At 51.8% G+C, this 22,061-nt stretch overlaps 1 protein-coding gene across 2 annotated transcripts in view; it reads right to left on the minus strand.

Annotated features, from left to right (window-relative positions):
* Positions 1 to 22,061, minus strand: part of ZNF638 (zinc finger protein 638) — a 91,969-nt gene that overhangs the window by 19,708 nt on the left and 50,200 nt on the right. For both annotated transcript variants that reach the window (XM_069014832.1, XM_069014831.1), the window contains 5 exons: positions 19,631 to 19,783; positions 13,704 to 13,832; positions 12,142 to 12,183; positions 10,299 to 10,439; positions 2,080 to 2,205 (listed from right to left, as the gene is read on the minus strand). In XM_069014832.1, coding sequence (XP_068870933.1) covers positions 2,080 to 2,205; positions 10,299 to 10,439; positions 12,142 to 12,183; positions 13,704 to 13,832; positions 19,631 to 19,783 — 591 coding nt within the window. The remainder of the gene's footprint in view (positions 1 to 2,079; positions 2,206 to 10,298; positions 10,440 to 12,141; positions 12,184 to 13,703; positions 13,833 to 19,630; positions 19,784 to 22,061) is intronic.

Here is a 22,061-nt window from a genome sequence, read left to right on the forward strand (position 1 = left end):
CCCAAAAAAAACACTGGATGGCTAAAAATTGGGAATTTTTACCTCAGGAATGTCAGGAATGTCTCCATTAGGGGACAAGGCCATTTTCCCGCCTCATCCACAGCACCAAATCCTGAGGGAAATCCCATCCCTGAGGGAAATCCAACCCCTAAAGGTTTTCCTATCCCAATAAAAAACCCCGGATGACTAAAAACTGGGAATTTTTACCTCAGCAATGTCTCCATGAGGGGACATGCCATTTTCCTGCCTCATCCACACCAAATCCTGAGGGAAATCCCATCCCTGAAGGAAATCCCAACCCCTGAAGGTTTTCCTATCCCCAAAAAACCACCGGATGGCTAAAAATTGGGAATTTTTACCTCAGCAATGTCAGGAATGTCTCCATTAGGGGACAAGGCCATTTTCCCGCCTCATCCACAGCACCAAATCCTGAGGGAAATCCCATCCCTGAGGGAAATCCAACCCCTAAAGGTTTTCCTATCCCAATAAAAAAACCCGGATGACTAAAAAACGGGAATTTTTACCTCAGCAATGTCTCCATGAGGGGACAAGGCCATTTTCCCGCCTCATCCACACCAAATCCTGAGGGAAATCCCATCCCTGAGGAAAATCCCAGCCCTGAGAGAAATCCCATCCCAGAGCTCTTTGCAGGAAGGTTTTCCTATCCCCAAAAAAAACGCTGGATGGCTAAAAATTGGGAATTTTTACCTCAGGAATGTCTCGGTGAGGGGACAAGGCCATTTTCCCGCCTCACCCACAGCACCAAATCCTGAGGGAAATCCCATCCCTGAGGGGAATCCCATCCATCCCTGAGAGAAATCCCGACCCTAAGGGAAATCCAACCCCTAAAGGTTTTCCTATCCCAATAAAAAACCCCGGATGACTAAAAACCGGGAATTTTTACCTCAGCAATGTCTCCATGAGGGGACAAGGCCATTTTCCCGCCTCATCCACAGCACCAAATCCTGAGGGAAATCCCATCCCTGAGGGAAATTCAACCCCTAAAGGTTTTCCTATTCCAATAAAAAAACCCGGATGACTAAAAACTAGGAATTTTTACCTCAGCAATGTCTCCATGAGGGGACATGGCCATTTTCCCGCCTCATCCACACCAAATCCTGAGGGAAATCCTGACCCTGAAGGAAATCCCAACCCCTGAAGGTTTTCCTATCCCAAAAAAACCACCGGATGGCTAAAAATTGGGAATTTTTACCTCAGCAATGTCAGGAATGTCTCCATTAGGGGACAAGGCCATTTTCCCGCCTCATCCACAGCACCAAATCCTGAGGGAAATCCCATCCCTGAGGGAAATCCAACCCCTAAAGGTTTTCCTATCCCAATAAAAAAAGCCGGATGACTAAAAACTGGGAATTTTTACCTCAGCAATGTCTCCATGAGGGGACAAGGCCATTTTCCCACCTCATCCACACCAAATCCTGAGGAAAATCCCAGCCCTGAGGGAAATCCCAACCCTGAGGGAAATCCCATCCTGGAGCTCTTTGCAGGAAGGTTTTCTGATCCCAAAAAAGACAATGGATGGCTAAAAATTGGGAATTTTTACCTCAGGAATGTCTCTGTGAGGGGACAAGGCCATTTTCCCGCCTCACCCACAGCACCAAATCCTGAGGGAAATCCCATCCCTGAGGGGAATCCCAGCCCTGAGCTCTTTGCAGGAAGGTTTTCCTACCTCAAAAAAAACCACTGGATGGCTAAAAATTGGGAATTTTTACCTCAGGAATGTCTCTGTGAGGGGACAAGGCCATTTTCCTGCCTCACCCACAGCACCAAATCCTGAGGGAAATCCCATCCCTGAGGGGAATCCCATCCATCCCTGAGAGAAATCCTGACCCTAAGGGAAATCCAACCCCTAAAGGTTTTCCTATCCCAATAAAAAAACCCGGATGACTAACAACTGGGAATTTTTACCTCAGCAATGTCTCCATGAGGGGACATGGCCATTTTCCCGCCTCATCCACACCAAATCCTGAGGGAAATCCTGACCCTGAAGCAAATCCCAACCCCTGAAGGTTTTCCTATCCCAAAAAAACCACCGGATGGCTAAAAATCGGGAATTTTTACCTCAGGAATGTCTCCGCAGGGGGACAAGGAGCAGGTGAGGGTGTGCTCCCCCATGGAATAGGGATACTGCTGCAGGAAGCTGTGCATGGAGCGGGCGGATTTGGGACTGTCCAGATGCAGGATGGCCTGAGGGAAAAAATTCCTGGTCATTCCTTGATTTCTGCATTCCTGGATAAAATCCAGGGAATTCCTAAAGCTGCTGGAATCCCTCACTTGTTTCCCATCACTTTTCAGCCATAAAAAGGGTTAAAAATCACCTGAAAATGTCACAGTTTGTTTCCTAAACATCAATTTTTCCGGGGTTTTTTGGGGATTTAAAAATGTTTTCCTCGGTTATTTTCAGATTTTAAAACCATTCCCCTCTTTTTTTGGGATTTAAAAAACATTTCCTTGGTTTTTTGGGATTTAAAACCCGCCCCCCTCATTTTTTTAGGATTTAAAAAGCATTTCCCTAATTTTTTGGGGGATTTAAAAACCATTTCCTTGGATTTTGGGATTTTAAAAACATTTCATCTTTTTTTTTTTTATTATTTTAAAATCATTTTCCATGGTTTCTTTGGGATTTAAAAGACATTTTCCATGGTTTTTTGGGATTTCAGATCGTTCCAATTTTGAAATCCTCCCATTTTTATGGTTTGGTGGCAAATCATCCCAAAAAATTGGTACCAATCCCAGGAGAATTCCACAAAAATTCCTTCAAAATTCCTTTTTTCCTCAAGTTTCTTCCAGGAAAATTCTGATTTTCCGCAAAAGAAAGGTGCTTTGGAGCAGAAAAATGGGATTAATTTGGAATTCCATGGATTTAAGTAGGAATTCCATGGATTTAATTCAGAATTTCGTGAGATTAATTCGGAATTCCATGGATTTAACTGGAATTCCACGGGATTGATTAGGAATTCCATGGATTTAATTGGAATTCCATGAATCTAATTTGGAATTCCATGGATTTGAGCTGGAATTCCACAGAATTAAAGTGGAATTCCATGGACCTAAACTGGAATTCCATAGCTTTAATTTGGAATTCCATGGATTTAATTCAGAATTCCATGGATTTAAGTTGGAATTTCATGGGATTCATTTGGAATTTCATGGATTTAAGGTGGAATTCCATGGATCTAAACTGGAATTCCACAGCTTTAATTTGGAATTCCATGGATTTAATTCAGAATTCCATGGGATTCATTTGGAATTCCATGGATTTAATTGGAATTCCTCCATGGATCTAATTTGGAATTCCATGGATCTAATTTGGAATTCCATGGACTTGAGCTGGAATTCCATGGATTGAAGTTGGAATTCCACAGAATTAAGGTGGAATTCCACGGATCTAAACTGGAATTTCAAGGATTTAAAATAGAATTCCATGGATTTAATTCAGAATTTCATCGGATTAATTTGGAATTCCATGGATTTAAGGTAGAATTCCGTGGATTTAATTCAGAATTCCATGGATTTAATTTGGAATTCCATGGATCTAATTTGGAATTTCATGGGATTAATTTGGAATTCCACAGATTTAAAATGGAATTTCATGGATCTATACTGGAATTTCATGGATTTAAGCTGGAATTCCATGGATCTAATTTGGAATTTCATGGGATTAATTTGGAATTCCATGGATTTAAGCTGGAATTCCATGGCTTTGACCTGAAATTCCACTGATTTAATTTGGAATTCCATGGAACTAAACTGGAATTTCACGGCTCTAAACTGGAATTTCATGGAATTAAGCTGGAATTCCATGGATTTAAGGTAGAATTCCATGGATCCGAGCTGGAATTCCATGGATCCCAGCCGGAATTGCACAGATTTAAGGTGGAATTCCATGGATTTAAGGTAGAATTCCATGGATTTAAGGTGGAATTGCATGGATCCCAGCCGGAATTGCATGGATCCCAGCCAGAATTCCAGAGATCTCAGCCAGAATTCCATGGATTTAAGGTGGAATTCCACGGGTCCGAGCTGGAATTCCATGGATTTAAGGTACAATTCCATGGATCCCAGCCGGAATTGCCCAGATCCCAGGCAGAACTCCATGGATTTAAGGTAGAATTCCATGGATCCCAGGCAGAATTCTGTGGATTTATGGCAGAATTCCATGGATCCCAGCTGGAATTCCACGGATCCCAGGCAGAACTCCACAGATCCTGGCCAGAATTCTATGGATCCCAGCCGGAATTGCCCGGATTTAAGGTGGAATTGCCCGGATCCCAGCCAGAACTCCATGGATCCCAGCCGGAATTGCACAGATTTAAGGTAGAACTCCATGGATTTAAGGTGGAGTTGCCCGGATCCCAGGCAGAACTCCATGGACCCCAGCTGGAATTCCATGGATCCCAGCCGGAATTGCCCGGATTTAAGGTGGAACTGCCTGGATCCCAGGCAGAACTCCATGGATTTAAGGTGGAACTGCCCGGATCCCAGGCAGAACTCCACGGATTTAAGGTGGAACTGCCCGGACCCCAGCCAGAACTCCACGGATTTAAGGTGGAATTGCCCGGATCCCAGGTGGAATTGCCCGGATTTAAGGTGGAACTGCCTGGATCCCAGGCAGAACTCCATGGATTTAAGGCGGAACTGCCCAGATCCCAGCCAGAACTCCATGGATTTAAGGCGGAACTGCCCGGATCCCAGCCAGAACTCCACGGATTTAAGGCGGAACTGCCCAGATCCCAGCCAGAACTCCATGGATTTAAGGTGGAACTGCCTGGATCCCAGCCAGAACTCCATGGATTTAAGGTGGAACTGCCCAGATCCCAGCCAGAACTCCATGGATTTAAGGTGGAACTGCCCGGATCCCAGGTGGAATTGCCCGGATTTAAGGTGGAACTGCCCGGATCCCAGCCAGAACTCCATGGATTTAAGGCGGAACTGCCCGGATCCCAGCCAGAACTCCACGGATTTAAGGCGGAACTGCCTGGATCCCAGGCAGAACTCCACGGATTTAAGGCGGAATTGCCCAGATCCCAGGCAGAACTCCATGGATTTAAGGTGGAACTGCCCGGATCCCAGCCAGAACTCCATGGATTTAAGGTGGAACTGCTCGGATCCCAGCCAGAACTCCATGGATTTAAGGTGGAACTGCCCGGATCCCAGGCAGAACTCCATGGATTTAAGGTGGAACTGCCCGGATCCCAGGCAGAACTCCACGGATTTAAGGTGGAACTGCCCAGATCCCAGCCAGAACTCCATGGATTTAAGGTGGAATTGCCCGGATCCCAGGTGGAATTGCCCGGATTTAAGGTGGAACTGCCCGGATCCCAGGCAGAACTCCACAGATTTAAGGTGGAACTGCCCGGATCCCAGGCAGAACTCCATGGATTTAAGGTGGAATTGCCCGGATCCCAGGTGGAATTGCCCGGATTTAAGGTGGAACTGCCTGGATCCCAGGCAGAACTCCATGGATTTAAGGCGGAACTGCCCGGATCCCAGCCAGAACTCCATGGATTTAAGGTGGAACTGCCCGGATCCCAGGCAGAACTCCACGGATTTAAGGTGGAATTGCCTGGATCCCAGCCGGAATTGCCCGGATTTAAGGCGGAACTGCCCGGATCCCAGCCAGAATTTCCCAGATTTAAGGTGGAACGGCCCGGATCCCAGGCAGAACTCCACGGATTTAAGGCGGAACTGCCCAGATCCCAGCCAGAACTCCATGGATTTAAGGCGGAACTGCCCGGATCCCAGGCGGAACTCCATGGATTTAAGGCGGAACTGCCCGGATCCCAGCCAGAACTCCATGGATTTAAGGCGGAACTGCCCAGATCCCAGCCAGAACTCCACGGATTTAAGGTGGAACTGCCCGGATCCCAGGCGAAACTCCATAGATTTAAGGTGGAACTGCCCGGATCCCAGGCAGAACTCCACGGATTTAAGGTGGAATTGCCTGGATCCCAGGTGGAATTGCCCGGATTTAAGGTGGAACTGCCTGGATCCCAGCCAGAACTCCACGGATTTAAGGTGGAACTGCCCAGATCCCAGCCAGAACTCCACGGATTTAAGGCGGAATTGCCCAGATCCCAGCCAGAACTCCATGGATTTAAGGTGGAACTGCCCGGATCCCAGGCAGAACTCCATGGATTTAAGGTGGAACTGCCCGGATCCCAGCCAGAACACCATGGATTTAAGGTGGAACTGCCCGGATCCCAGGCAGAACTCCATGGACCCCAGCTGGAATTCCATGGATCCCAGCCAGAATTGCCCGGATTTAAGGTGGAATTCCATGGATCCCAGCTGGAATTGCCCAGATTTAAGGTGGAATTCCATGGATCCCAGCCGGAACTGCACAGATTTAAGGTAGAACTCCATGGATTTAAGGTAGAATTGCACGGATCCCAGCCGGAATTGCCCGGATTTAAGGTGGAATTGCCCAGATTTAAGGTGGAATTCCATGGATCCCAGGCAGAACTCCACAGATTTAAGGTGGAACTGCCCAGATCCCAGCCAGAACTCCATGGATTTAAGGTGGAACTGCCCGGATCCCAGGCAGAACTCCATGGATTTAAGGTGGAACTGCCCGGATCCCAGGCAGAACTCCACGGATTTAAGGTGGAACTGCCCAGATCCCAGCCAGAACTCCATGGATTTAAGGTGGAATTGCCCGGATCCCAGGTGGAATTGCCCGGATTTAAGGTGGAACTGCCCGGATCCCAGGCAGAACTCCACAGATTTAAGGTGGAACTGCCCGGATCCCAGGCAGAACTCCATGGATTTAAGGTGGAATTGCCCGGATCCCAGGTGGAATTGCCCGGATTTAAGGTGGAACTGCCTGGATCCCAGGCAGAACTCCATGGATTTAAGGCGGAACTGCCCGGATCCCAGCCAGAACTCCATGGATTTAAGGTGGAACTGCCCGGATCCCAGGCAGAACTCCACGGATTTAAGGTGGAATTGCCTGGATCCCAGCCGGAATTGCCCGGATTTAAGGCGGAACTGCCCGGATCCCAGCCAGAATTTCCCAGATTTAAGGTGGAACGGCCCGGATCCCAGGCAGAACTCCACGGATTTAAGGCGGAACTGCCCAGATCCCAGCCAGAACTCCATGGATTTAAGGCGGAACTGCCCGGATCCCAGGCGGAACTCCATGGATTTAAGGCGGAACTGCCCGGATCCCAGCCAGAACTCCATGGATTTAAGGCGGAACTGCCCAGATCCCAGCCAGAACTCCACGGATTTAAGGTGGAACTGCCCGGATCCCAGGCGAAACTCCATAGATTTAAGGTGGAACTGCCCGGATCCCAGGCAGAACTCCACGGATTTAAGGTGGAATTGCCTGGATCCCAGGTGGAATTGCCCGGATTTAAGGTGGAACTGCCTGGATCCCAGCCAGAACTCCACGGATTTAAGGTGGAACTGCCCAGATCCCAGCCAGAACTCCACGGATTTAAGGCGGAATTGCCCAGATCCCAGCCAGAACTCCATGGATTTAAGGTGGAACTGCCCGGATCCCAGGCAGAACTCCATGGATTTAAGGTGGAACTGCCCGGATCCCAGCCAGAACACCATGGATTTAAGGTGGAACTGCCCGGATCCCAGGCAGAACTCCATGGACCCCAGCTGGAATTCCATGGATCCCAGCCAGAATTGCCCGGATTTAAGGTGGAATTCCATGGATCCCAGCTGGAATTGCCCAGATTTAAGGTGGAATTCCATGGATCCCAGCCGGAACTGCACAGATTTAAGGTAGAACTCCATGGATTTAAGGTAGAATTGCACGGATCCCAGCCGGAATTGCCCGGATTTAAGGTGGAATTGCCCAGATTTAAGGTGGAATTCCATGGATCCCAGGCAGAACTCCACAGATTTAAGGTGGAACTGCCCAGATCCCAGCCAGAACTCCATGGATTTAAGGTGGAACTGCCCGGATCCCAGGCAGAACTCCATGGATTTAAGGTGGAACTGCCCGGATCCCAGCCAGAACTCCATGGATTTAAGGTGGAACTGCCCGGATCCCAGCCAGAACTCCATGGATTTAAGGCGGAACTGCCCAGATCCCAGCCAGAACTCCATGGATTTAAGGCAGAACTGCCCAGATCCCAGGCATAACTCCATGGATTTAAGGCGGAATTGCCCAGATCCCAGCCAGAACTCCATGGATTTAAGGTGGAACTGCCCGGATCCCAGGCAGAACTCCATGGATTTAAGGTGGAACTGCCCGGATCCCAGCCAGAACTCCATGGATTTAAGGCGGAACTGCCCAGATCCCAGGCGGAACTCCATGGATCCCAGCTGGAATCGCACAGATTTAAGGTAGAACTCCATGGATTTAAGGCAGAATTGCCTGGATCCCAGCCGGAATTTTCCGGATTTAAGGTGGAACTGCCCGGATCCCAGCCAGAACTCCATGGATTTAAGGTGGAACTGCCTGGATCCCAGGCAGAACTCCATGGATTTAAGGTAGAACTGCCTGGATCCCAGGCAGAACTCCATGGATTTAAGGCGGAACTGCCCGGATCCCAGGCAGAACTCCACGGATTTAAGGCGGAACTGCCCAGATCCCAGGCAGAACACCATGGATTTAAGGTGGAACTGCCTGGATCCCAGGCAGAACTCCATGGATTTAAGGTGGAACTGCCCGGATCCCAGGAGGAATTGCCCGGATTTAAGGTGGAACTGCCCGGATCCCAGCCAGAACTCCATGGATTTAAGGTGGAATTGCCCGGATCCCAGACAGAACTCCATGGATTTAAGGCGGAACTGCCCGGATCCCAGCCAGAACTCCATGGATTTAAGGTGGAACTGCCTGGATCCCAGCCAGAACTCCACAGATTTAAGGTGGAACTGCCCGGATCCCAGCCAGAACTCCATGGATTTAAGGTGGAACTGCCCGGATCCCAGACAGAACTCCATGGATTTAAGGCGGAACTGCCCAGATCCCAGCCAGAACTCCATGGATTTAAGGCGGAACTGCCCAGATCCCAGGCAGAACTCCATGGATTTAAGGCGGAACTGCCCAGATCCCAGCCAGAACTCCATGGATTTAAGGTGGAACTGCCCACATCCCAGGCAGAACTCCACGGATTTAAGGTGGAACTGCCCGGATCCCAGGCAGAACTCCATGGATTTAAGGCGGAACTGCCTGGATCCCAGCCAGAACTCCATGGATTTAAGGCGGAACTGCCCAGATCCCAGGCAGAACTCCACAGATTTAAGGTGGAACTGCCTGGATCCCAGGCAGAACTCCATGGATTTAAGGTGGAATTGCCCGGATCCCAGCCAGAACTTCATGGATTTAAGGTGGAACTGCCCGGATCCCAGGCAGAACTCCATGGATTTAAGGTGGAACTGCCTGGATCCCAGCCAGAACTCCACGGATTTAAGGTGGAACTGCCCGGATCCCAGGCAGAACTCCACAGATTTAAGGTGGAACTGCCCGGATCCCAGGCAGAACTCCACGGATTTAAGGTGGAACTGCCCGGATCCCAGGCAGAACTCCACGGATTTAAGGTGGAACTGCCCGGATCCCAGGTGGAATTGCCCGGATTTAAGGTGGAACTGCCTGGATCCCAGCCAGAACTCCATGGATTTAAGGCGGAACTGCCCAGATCCCAGCCAGAACTCCATGGATTTAAGGCGGAACTGCCCGGATCCCAGGCAGAACTCCATGGATTTAAGGCGGAACTGCCCGGATCCCAGCCAGAACTCCATGGATCCCAGCTGGAATCGCACAGATTTAAGGTAGAACTCCATGGATTTAAGGCAGAATTGCCTGGATCCCAGCCGGAATTGCCCGGATTTAAGGTGGAACTGCCCGGATCCCAGGCAGAACTCCACGGATTTAAGGTGGAATTGCCTGGATCCCAGGTGGAATTGCCCGGATTTAAGGCGGAACTGCCCGGATCCCAGCCAGAATTTCCCAGATTTAAGGTGGAACGGCCCGGATCCCAGCCAGAACTCCACGGATTTAAGGCGGAACTGCCCAGATCCCAGTCAGAACTCCATGGATTTAAGGTGGAACTGCCCGGATCCCAGGCAGAACTCCATGGATTTAAGGTGGAACTGCCCGGATCCCAGCCAGAACTCCATGGATTTAAGGTGGAACTGCCCGGATCCCAGGCAGAACTCCATGGATTTAAGGCGGAACTGCCCGGATCCCAGCCAGAATTTCCCAGATTTAAGGTGGAACTGCCCGGATCCCAGGCAGAACTCCACGGATTTAAGGCGGAACTGCCCGGATTTAAGGCAGAACTCCATGGCTCCCGGCGGTGGGGCGCGGGCCGTACCCGGTGGTGCCGGCGCAGCACCATGTAGTGATCCACTTTGCCGAAGCGCAGCCCCACGCACAGAACCTCCAGCTCCCGGTAGCCCCCGGCCGGGAGGTTGCCCAGGTGCACAAAGTGCTGCCGGATGCTCGCCGTGTCCACCTGCAACGGGAACAGCCGGGATCGGGAGGGGAAAGGGGGATAAAAGGGGGAAAAGGGGGGGAAAATGGGGATAAAGGGGGATAAAAGGGGGAAAAAGGGGGGATAAATGGGGAAAAAAGGGGATAAAGGGGGAAAAAGGGGGGAAAAAAGGGGGGGAAGAGGGAAAAAAGGGGGGAAAAAGAGGGAAAAAAGGGGGGAAAAGAGGGAAAAAAGGGGAAAAAAAGAGGGAAAAAAGGGGGGAAAAAGGGGGGAAAAAAGGGGGGGAAAAAAGGGGGGGAAAAGAGGGGAAAAAAGGGGGGGAAAAGAGGGGATAAAAGGGGGAAAAAAGGGGAAGAAAAGGGGAAAAAAAGGGGAAGAAAAGGGGAAGAAAAGGGGAAAAACAAGGGGGAAAAGGGGGGGAAAAAAGGGGGGGGAAGAGAGAAAAAAGGGGGGAAAAAGAGGGAAAAAATGGGGGGAAAAAGGGGGGAAAAAGGGGGGGAAGAAGGGGGGGGAAAAAGGGGGGAAAAGAGGGAAAAAAGGGGGGAAAAGAGGGGAAAAAAGGGGGGGGGGAAGAGGGAAAAAAGGGGGAAAAAGAGGGAAAAAATGGGGGGAAAAAGGGGGGGAAGAGGGAAAAAAGGGGGGGAAAAGAGGGGAAAAAGAGGGGAAAAAAGGGGGGGAAAAGAGGGGATAAAAGGGGGAAAAAGGGGAAGAAAAGGGGAAAAAAAGGGGAAGAAAAGGGGAAGAAAAGGGGAAAAACAAGGGGGAAAAGGGGGAAAAAAGGGGGGGGGAAAGGGGGCAAGAAGAGGGCAAAAAGGGGGAAAAAAAGGGGGTAAAATGGGAGAGAAGGGGGTAAAAAGGGAGAAAAAAAAGGAGGAAAGAAGGGGAGGAAAAAGGAGGAGAAAGGGACAAAAGGGGGAAAAAAGGGGAAGAAAAGGAAGAAAAGGGGGAAAATGGGGGAAAAGGGAGAAACGGGGAAATAGGGGGAAACAGGGGGAAAGAAGGGGGAAAAAGGAAAAAAAGGGGGAAAAGGGAAAAAAAGGGGGAAAAAGGGGGGAAAAAGAGGGAAAAAAGGGGGGAAAGGGGGAAAAGGGAAAAAAAGGGGGAAGGAGGAAAATGGGGGGGAAAAAGAGGGGGAAAATGGGAAAGAAGGGGGAAAAGGGGAGAAAAAAAGGGGAAAAAGGGGGAAGGGGGGAAAAGGGGGAAAAAGGGGGAAAAAGGGGGAAAAAGGGGGAAAAAGGGGGAAAAAGGGGGAAAAAGGGGGAAAAGGGGGAAAAAGGGGGAAAAATGGGAAAAAGGGAGAAGGGAATGGAAGGAGAACAGGGAGGGAAGAAAGGGGGGAAAAAAGAGGGAAAGAATGGGAAAAGAGAAAGGGAAAAAGGGGAAAAAGGGGGAAAAATAGGATCTATCCACACCCAAGATGGGAATTTTGAATGGGAACAGAGCCCAATCCCCCATTCCCGGGATTCTTTAACAGCTTTTTTTAGGGAGAAAAGCCCCAGGGAACATCAGGAAAACGCTGGAAAATAGCCCGGAATTCCAGAGGGATCCAAGGGCAGCGGGAGATTCCCGGAATTGCCCCGGGAGCCAGGTGGGATTTTGGGTGTGGACGTGGGCAGGGAGCAGCTGGAATTGCCAGGAATTCCAAGGGGATCCCGCCGCTTTGGCCGCTCGTTCCCAAAGTTGCGGCGGGGAGAATTCCCGGGAATGCGGCACCGCAGCTCACCTTGGGATCGGAATCCTTAATGAGGGAGGTGAAAACGGCCTCCTGCAACGGGAGAAAAACGGGATTGCAGCTGGAATTGCAGCCTCGGAGGGGCCGAAGGTTAATTAACGATGAATCGCGTCGCTAACGAACGCGAGCGATAATTAACGATCAGCGTTAAGGGGTCCTTAAGCAGGGAGGTGAAAATCCCTTCCTTTAATGAGGAATAAGCTGGATTGCAGCTGGAATTGCAGCCGCTGAGTGCTGAAAGGGCAATTGAGGATTTCCCCATTCCCAAGGCATTCCCGGATTTCCCCATTCCCAAGGGATTCCTGGAATTCCCCATTTCCAAGGAATTCCTGGAATTCCCCATTCCCAAAGGATTCCTGGCAATTCCCCATTCCCAAGGGATTCCTGGAATTCCCCATTCCCAAGGGATTCCTGGCAATTCCCAATTCCCAAGGGATTCCTGGAATTCCCCATTCCCAAGGCATTCCCAGATTTCCCCATTCCCATGGAATTCCCAGATCTCCCCACTCCCAAGGAATTCCCAGATCTCCCCACTCCCAAAGGATTCCCAGATTTCCCCATTCCCAAGGCATTCCTGGAATTCCCCATTCCCATGGAATTCCTGGAATTCCCCATTCCCAAGGCATTCCGGGAATTCCCCATTCCCAAGGCATTCCCAGATCTCCCCACTCCCAAGGAATTGCAGCTGCTGAGTGCTGAAATGGCAATTGAGGATTTCCCCATTCCCAAGGAATTCCCAAATTTCCCCACTCCCAAGGCATTCCCAGATCTCCCCACTCCCAAAGGATTCCCAGATTTCCCATTCCCAAGGCATTCCCGGATCTCCCCATTCCACGGAATTCCTGGATTTCCCCACTCCCAAAGGATTCCCAGATTTCCCCATTCCCAAGGCATTCCTGGAATTCCCCATTCCCAAGGGATTCCTGGCAATTCCCAAAGGATTCCCAGATCTCCCCACTCCCAAAGGATTCCCGGATTTCCCCATTCCCAAGGCATTCCCAGAATTCCCGAGGCATTCCTGGAATTCCCAAGGCATTCCCAGATCTCCCCATTCCCAAGGCACTCCCAGAATTCCCAAGCCATTCCCGGCATTCCCAAGGCATTCCCAGATCTCCTCATTCCCGGAATTCCCCACTCCCAAGACATTCCCGGACCTCCCCATTCCCGAGGCACTCCCAGCATTCCCAAGGCATTCCCGGCATTCCCAGAATTCCCGAGGCACTCCTGGCATTCCCGAGGCACTCCCAGCATTCCCAGAATTCCCGCGGCATTCCCAGAATTCCTGCGGCGTTCCCAGCATTCCCGAGGCACTCCCGACATTCCCAGAATTCCCGTGGCACTCCCGGCATTCCCAGAATTCCCGCGGCGTTCCCAGCATTCCCGAGGCACTCCCAGCATTCCCAGAATTCCCGCGGCATTCCCAGAATTCCCGCGGCGTTCCCAGCATTCCCGAGGCACTCCCGACATTCCCAGAATTCCCGTGGCACTCCCGGCATTCCCAGAATTCCCGCGGCATTCCCGGCATTCCCGCGGCGTTCCCGGGCTGCCCTCACCGGGTCCCGCAGCGAGCGGAGCTGCGGCTGCGGCTGCAGGCGGAGCCGCTTCCCGCCCAGGAACATCGGGAAGCAGCCGTGGAAGCGCAGCAGCGCCTCGGCCCCGCTGCGGCTCGTCTCCAGGAACGCCTGGGGGAGACACGGAATGGGAGAGTGGGAATGGGAGCCAGGGGGAATGGGAATGGGGATGGGAGAGAGGGAATGGGAGAGTGGGAATGGGAGCCAGGGAGACTGGGAATGGCGATGGGAGAGAGGGAATGGGAGAGTGGGAATGGGAGAGTGGGAATGGGAATGGGACAGTGGGAATGGGAGAGTGGGAATGGGAGCCATGGAGAATGGGAATGGGAATGGGAGAGAGGGAATGGGAGAGAGGGAATGGGAGAGTGGGAATGGGAGCCATGGGGAATGGGAATGGGGATTGGGAGAGTGGGAATGGGAGCCATGGAGACTGGGAATGGGGATGGGAGAGAGGGAACGGGAGAGTGGGAATGGGAATGGGAGAGTGGGAATGGGAGAGAGGGAATGGGAGAGAGGGAATGGGAATGGGGATGGGAGAGAGGGAATGGGAGAGAGGGAATGGGAGAGTGGGAATGGGAGAGTGGGAACGGGAGAGTGGGAACGGGAGAGTGGGAATGGGAATGGGAGAGTGGGAATGGGAGCCATGGAGACTGGGAATGGGAATGGGAGAGTGGGAATGGGAGAGAGGGAATGGGAGAGTGGGAATGGGAGCCATGGGGAATGGGAATGGGGATTGGGAGAGTGGGAATGGGAGAGTGGGAACCATGGAAGAGTGGGAATGGGAGAGTGGGAATGGGGGCATGGAGACTGGGAATGCGGATGGGAGAGAGGGAATGGGAGAGTGGGAATGGGAGCCATGGGGAATGGGAGAGTGGGAATGGGAGAGTGGGAATGGGAGCCAGGGGGAATGGGAATGGGGATGGGAGAGAGGGAATGGGAGAGTGGGAATGGGAGCCATGGGGAATGGGAATGGGGATTGGGAGAATGGGAATGGGAGCCATGGAGACTGGGAATGGGGATGGGAGAGAGGGAACGGGAGAGTGGGAATGGGGATGGGAGAGTGGGAATGGGAGAGAGGGAATGGGAGAGAGGGAATGGGAATGGGACAGTGGGAATGGGAGCCATGGAGACTGGGAATGGGAATGGGAATGGGAGAGTGGGAATGGAAGAGTGGGAATGGGAGAAAGGGAATGGGAATGGGAGAGAGGGAATGGGACAGTGGGAATGGGAGCCATGGAGACTGGGAATGGGGATGGGAGAGTGGGAATGGGAATGGGAGAGTGGGAACCGTGGGAGAGTGGGAATGGGAGAATGGGAACGGGAATGGGAATGGGAGAGAGAGAATGGGAGAGTGGGAATGGGACAGTGGGAATGGGAGCCATGGAGACAGGGAATGGGAATGGGAGAGTGGGAATGGGAATGGAAAAGGGGAATGGGAATGGAGGAGTGGGAATGGGAGCGATGGAGGGAGGGGGTGGGGATGGGAGTGGGGGTGGGAATGGGAATGGGAGAGTGGGAATGGGAATGGGAGCCATGGGAATGGGAGAGTGGGAATGGGAATGGGAATGGGAGAGAGGGCATGGGAGTGAGAACGGGAATGGGAAAGTGGGAATGGGAGCCATGGAGAGTGGGAATGGGAATGGGAGAGAAGGAATGGGAATGGGGGAGTTGGAATGGGAATGGAGAAAGGGAATGGGAGTGGGAATGGGGGAATGGGAGAAAGGGAATGGGAATGGGAGAGTGGGAATGGGAATGGGGAGAGTGGGAGTGGGAATGTGAATGGGAATGACGGGAATGGGAGAGTGGGAATGGGAGAGAGGGAATGGGAACCATGGGAACCATGGGAATGGGAGCCATGGAGAGTGGGAATAGGAATGGGAATGGGAGCCATGGGAATAGGACAGTGGGAATGGGAGCCGTGGGAATGGGAGCCATGGAGACAGGGAATGGGAATGGGAGCCATGGGAATGGGAATGGGAGGCATGGAGGGAGTGAATGGGAATGGGAGAGAGGGAATGGGAATGGGAACCATGGGAATGGGAGAGTGGGAAAGGGAATGGGAATGGGAGCCACGGAGAGTGGGAATGGGAATGGGAGAGTGGGAATGGGAATGGGAGAGTGGGAATGGGAATAGGAACGTGGGAATGGGAATGGGAGAGTGGGAATGGGAATGGGAGCCATGGAGAGAGGGAATGGGAGAGTGGGAATGGGAATGGGAACCATAGAAACAGGGAATGGGAACGGGAATGGGAGGCATGGGAATGGGAATAGGAGCCATGGAGGGAGGGAATGGGAATGGGAGAGAGGGAATGGGAGCCATGGAGAGTGGGAATGGGAGTGGGAGAGTGGGAATGGGAATGGGAGCCATGGGAATGGGAGAGTGGGAATGGGAATGGGGGAATGGGAATGGGAATGGGAGAAAGGGAATTGGGAGCCATGGAGAGAGGGGAATGGGAGCAGGAATGTGGGAATGGGAATGGAGAGAGGGAATGGGAATGTGGGAATGGGAGAGAGGGGATGGGAGAGTGGGAATGGGAATGGGAACCATGGAGAGAGGGAATGGGAGTGGGAATGGGAGTCATGGAGGGAGGAAATGGGAATGTGGGAATGAGAATGGGAATGGGAGAGAGAGAATGGGAATGGGAATGGGAATGGGAATGGGAATGGGAGAGAGGGAATGGGCCGGGATCCCCGGAGAGCAGAGCAAGGGGAGGGATCCCCAGGAAAATGGGATCGAGGTGAGGGATTCCTCAGAAAAATGGGATTTATCCAGGAGATTCCCCAAGAAAATTGGGATCTGGGCAAGGGATTCCCAGGAAAATGGGATTTATCCAGGGGATTCCCAGGAGCGTGGGATCGAGGTGAGGGATTCCCAGAAAATCAGGATTTGCCCAAGGAATTCCCCCAAAAATCGGGATTTATCCAGGGGATTCTCAGGAAAATTGGGATCTGGGCAAGAAATTCCCAAGAAAATGGGATTTCTCCAAGGGATTCCCAAGAAAATCAGGAATGATCCAAGGAATCTCCCAAGAAAATCAGGATTTTTCCAAGCAATTCCTCCAAAAATTGGGATTGATCCAAGGAATTGCCAAGAAAATCAGGATCAAGGTGAGGGATTCCCCAAGAAATTCGGGATTTATCCAGGAGATTCCTCAAAAAACTGGGATTTATCCTGGGGATTCCCCAAGAAAACCAGGAATGATCCAAGGAATTCCCAAGAAATTGGGATTTTTCCAAGGAATTCCTCCAAAAAATGGGATTTATCCAAGGGATTCTCAAGAAAATCAGGAATTTTCCAAGGAATTCCCCAGAAAACCAGGATTTCTCCAAGGGATCTCCTCAAAAATTGGGAATTTTCCAAAGAATTCCTCCCAAAACCTGGGAATTCTCCAAGGAATTCCTCCAAAAATCAGCATTTTTTCATGGGGTTCCCAGAAAACCAAGATTTCTCCACGGAATCTCCTGAAAAACCTGGGAATTTTCCAAGGAATTCCCCCCCCAAAATTGGGATTTTTTAAAGGAATTCCCCCTCAAAATCGGGAATTTTCCAAAGAATTCTCTCCGAAAATTGGGATTTATTCATGGGATTCCCAGAAAACTGGGATTTATCCAAGGAATCCTCCCAAAACCCGGGAATTTTCCAAGGAATTCCCTCCAAAACTTGGGAATTATCCAAGGAATTCCCCCCCAAACCCAGGATTTTTCCAAGGAATCCCCCCAAAACCCGGGAATCTTCCAAAGAATTCCCTCCAAAAATTTGGAATTTTCAAAGGAATTCCCTCCAAAAATTGGGAATTATCCAAAGAATTCCCCCCCACACCCGGGATTTCTCCTCGGGATCTCCTCAAAAACCAGAATTTCTCCAAGGAATTCCCCCCAAAATTGGGATTTATCCAAGGAATCCCCCCAAACCTGGGAATGTTCCAAGGAATCCCCCCAAACCCCAGGAATTTTCCAAAGAATTCCCTCCAAAAATTTGGAATTTTCCAAAGAATTCCCTCCAAAAATTTGGAATTTTCCAAGGGATTCCCCCACAAAAATTGGGATTTTTTAAAGAAATTCCCCCTCAAAATTGGGCATTTTCCAAGGAATCCCCCCAAAACCCAGGATTTATCCATAGGATTCCCAGAAACCTGGGATTTCTCCCCGGGATCTCCCCCTCCCCATTCCCAGGAATAGCTTCCCCTCTGGATTCCCAGGATCTCCCCTCCTGATTCCCGAGAATCCCTTCTCTCCCAATTCCCAGGAACACCTTCCTCTCTGGATTCCCGGGAATACCTTCCCCTCCCGATTCCTGGGATCTCTCCTCCCGATTCCCAGGAATCCCTCCCCATTCTCAGGAATCTCTCCCCCGGATTCCCAGGAATCCCTCTCCCCCACATTCCCAGGAATCCCTCCCCTGGATTCCCAGCAATCCCTCTCCCCTGGATTCCCAACAATCCCTCCCCATTCCCAGCAATCCCTCCCCCATTCCCAGCAATCCCTCCCCTCTGGATTCCCAGGAATCCCTCCGGATTCCCGGGAATCCCTCCCCATTCCCAGGAATCCCTCTCCCCTGGATCCCCAGGAATCCCTCCCCATTCCCAGCAATCCCTCCCCTGCATTCCCAGGAATCCCTCCCCATTCCCAGCAATCCCTCCCCTCTGGATTCCCAGGAATCCCTTCCCCCTGTATTCCCAGCAATCCCTCCCTGCATTCCCAGGAATCCCGCTCCCCTGGATCCCCAGGAATCCCTCCCCATTCCCAGCAATCCCTCTCCCCTGGATTCCCAGCAATCCTTCCCCATTCCCAGCAATCCCTCCCCTCTGGATTCCCAGGAATCCCTTCCCCCTGTATTCCCAGCAATCCCTCCCCATTCCCAGCAATCCCTCCCTGCATTCCCAGGAATCCCTCTCCCCTGGATTCCTAGCAATCCCTCCCCTCTGGATTCCCAGGAATCCCTCCCTGGATCCCCAGGAATCCCTCCCTTGCATTCCCAGGAATCCCCCCACTGCATTCCCAGGAATCCCTCCCCCGCATTCCCAGGAATCCCTCCCCTCTGGATTCCCAGCAATCCCTCCCCTCTGGATTCCCAGGAATCGCTCCCTGGATCCCCAGGAATCCCTCCCCATTCCCAGCAATCCCTCCCCTCTGCATTCCCAGGAATCCCTCTCCCCTGGATTCCCAGCAATCCCTCCCCATTCCCAGGAATCCCTCTCCCCTGGATTCCCAGGAATCCCTTCCCTCTGGATTCCCAGGAATCCCTCCCCATTCCCAGGAATCCCTCCCCATTCCCAGAAATCCCTTCCCTCTGCATTCCCAGGATTCCCTCTCCCCTGGATTCCCAGGATTCCCTCCCCATTCCCAGCAATCCCTCTCCCCTGGATTCCCAGGAATCCCTTCCCTCTGGATTCCCAGGAATCCCTCCCCATTCCCAGGAATCCCTCTCCCCTGCATTCCCAGTAATCCCTCCCCATTCCCAGCAATCCCTCCCATCCACATTGCCAGGAATCCCTCCCCATTCCCAGGAATCCCTCCCCTCTGCATTCCCAGCAATCCCTTCCCCATGTGATTCCCAGGAATCCCTCTCCCCTGCATTCCCAGGAATCCCTCCCCATTCCCAGGAATCCCTTCCCTCTGCATTCCCAGGAATCCCTCCCCCATGTGATTCCCAGCAATCCCTCTCCTCTGGATTCCCAGCAATCCCTTCCCCATGTGATTCCCAGCAATCCCTGCCCCATTCCCAGCAATCCCTCCCCATTCCCAGCAATCCCTCTCCCCCATTCCCAGCAATCCCTCTCCCCTGGATTCCCGGGAATCCCTCCCCATTCCCAGCAATCCCTCTCCCCTGCATTCCCAGCAATCCCTCCCCATTCCCAGCAATCCCTCTCCCCCATTCCCAGCAATCCCTGCCCCATTCCCAGGAATACCTTGCCGTGCGAGGCCAGGAGCAGCAGGTCCCGCAGCCCCCCGAAGGGCCTGGCCAGGCTGTGGATCTCCTCCTCGGAGCAGCCCTTCCCGGGAATGTCGGAGAGCAGCAGCACGGCCGCCTCCTCCTGCTCCTCATCCTCGTCCTTCTTGTCCTGCCGGAGAATCCCGGCAACCTCAGCCGCTCCTCCCTTCTCCTTCTCCCTTCTCCTTCTCCCTTCTCCTTCTCCCTTCTCCTTCTCCCTTTTCCCTTTCCCTTCCCTTCCTTTTCCTTTCCCTTCTTTTTCCTTTTCCTTCCCTTTTCTCTTCCCCCATTTCCCTTTTCCCTCTCCTCCCCTTCCTTTCCTTTTCCCATTTCCCTTTTCCCTCTCCTCCCCTTCCTTTCCTTTTCCCATTTCCCTTTTCCCTCTCCTCCCCTTCCTTTCCTTTTCCCTTTCTCTTCCTTCCCTCTTCCCTTTTCCCTTCTCCCTTTTCCGTTCCTTTCCTTTACTTTTTCCCTTCCCTTTCCCATCTTTTCCCTTTTCCCTTCCCCCTTTTCCCTCCCCTTCCTTTCCCTTTTCCCTTTCCTTTTCTCCCTTTTCCCTTCCTTTTTCCTTTCCCTTTTCCCTTCCCTTCCCTCTTCCATTTTCCCTTCCCTCTCCTCCCCTTCCTTTTCCCTTTCCCTTCCCTTTTCCATTTTCCCTTCCCTCTCCTCCCCTTCCTTTTCCCTTCCCCTTTTCCCTTCTCCTCTTCCTTTCCCTTCCCTTTTTCCTTCTCCCTTTTCCCTCCCGTTCCCTTTCCTTTTCCCTTCCTTTTTCCCTTTTCCCTTCCCTTCTTTTCCCTTTTCCCTCTCCTTCCTTTTCCTTTTCCTTTTCCTTTCCCTCTCCTTCCCTTCCTTTTCCTTTTCCCTTCTTTTCCCTCCCCTCCCCTTTTCCCTTCCCCCTTTTCCCTTCTCTCCTTTTCCTTTTCTTTTCCCTTCCTTTTTCCTTTTTCCCTTCCCTTCCCATTCCCTTTTCTCTTCCCTTCCTTTTCCTTTCCTTCCCTTTTCCCTTCTTCCCTTTTTCCTTCCCTCTTCCCTTCCCCCTTTTCCCTCTCCTTCCCTTCTTTTCCTTTTCCTTCCCTTTCCCTTTTCCCTCTCCTTCCCTCCCCTTGCTTTTCCTTATCCCTTCCCTCCCCTTCCCTTCTTCTTCCCTTCCCCCTCTTCCCTTCTCCTTTTCCTTTCCCTCCCTTTTCCCCCTTCCCTCCCTTTTTCCCCTTCCCTTCCCTTCCCTCCCCTCCCCTTTCCCTTCCCTTTCCCTTCCCTCTTCCCTTTTCCCTTCCCTTTCTTTTTCCCTTTTCCCTTCCCTTCCCATTCCCTTTTCTTTTCCCTTTCCTTTTCTCTTCTTTTCCTTTTCCTTCCCTTCCCTTTTCCCTTCCTTTCCCTTCCTTCTTCCCTTTTCCCTTTTCCCTTTTCCCCTTTCCTTTTCCCTTTTCCCCTTTCCTTTTCCCTTTTCCCCTTTCCTTTTCCCCTTCCCTTCCCTTCCCTTCCCTTCCCTTCCCTTCCCTTCCCTTCCCTTCCCTTCCCTTCCCTTCCCTTCCCTTCCCTTCCCTTCCCTCCCCTTCCCTCCCCTTCCCTCCCCTTTCCCTTCCCTTTCCCTTCCCTCCCCTCCCCTTCCCTCCCCTTCCCTTTCCCTTCCCTCTTCCCTTTTCCCTTCCCTTTCTTTTTCCCTTTTCCCTTCCCTTCCCTTCCCATTCCCTTTTCTCTTCCCTTTCCTCTTCTTTTCCTTTTCCTTTCCTACCCTTCCCTTTTCCCTTCCTTTCCCTTCCTTCTTCCCTTTTCCCTTTTCCCTTTTCCCTTTTCCCTTTTCCCTTTTCCCTTTTCCCCTTTCCCTTCCCTTCCCTTCCCTTCCCTTCCCTTCCCTTCCCTTCCCTTCCCTTCCCTTCCCTTCCCTTCCCTTCCCTTCCCTTCCCCCTTTTCCCTCCCCACCCCCCAGGAATTCCGGGATGAGCCACACTCCACATCCCAAGGGATCACAGGCCGTTATTCCCAGGAAAAAGATCGGAATTCCCACAATTCCCACGATTCCCCAATTCCCAAATTCCCACCATTCCCCAATTCCCATGATTCCCCAATTCCCAAATTCCCACCATTCCCCAATTCCCATGATTCCCCAATTCCCAAATTCCCACAATTCCCACAATTCCCCAATTCCCAAATTCCCACAATTCCCCAATTCCCACAATCCCCCAATTCCCCAATTCCCACCATTCCCACAATTCCCCAATTCCCACAATTCCCACCATTCCCACAATTCCCCAATTCCCACCATTCCTACCATTCCCCAATTCCCACAATTCCCACAATTCCCACAATTCCCACGATTCCCACAATTCCCAAATTCCCACAATTCCCCAATTCCCACAATTCCCCAATTCCCACCATTCCCACCATTCCCACAATTCCCACCATTCCCC

The sequence above is a fragment of the Aphelocoma coerulescens genome, chromosome 4 (assembly GCF_041296385.1).
Source record: "Aphelocoma coerulescens isolate FSJ_1873_10779 chromosome 4, UR_Acoe_1.0, whole genome shotgun sequence".
Classification (NCBI taxonomy): Eukaryota; Metazoa; Chordata; class Aves; order Passeriformes; family Corvidae; genus Aphelocoma; species Aphelocoma coerulescens.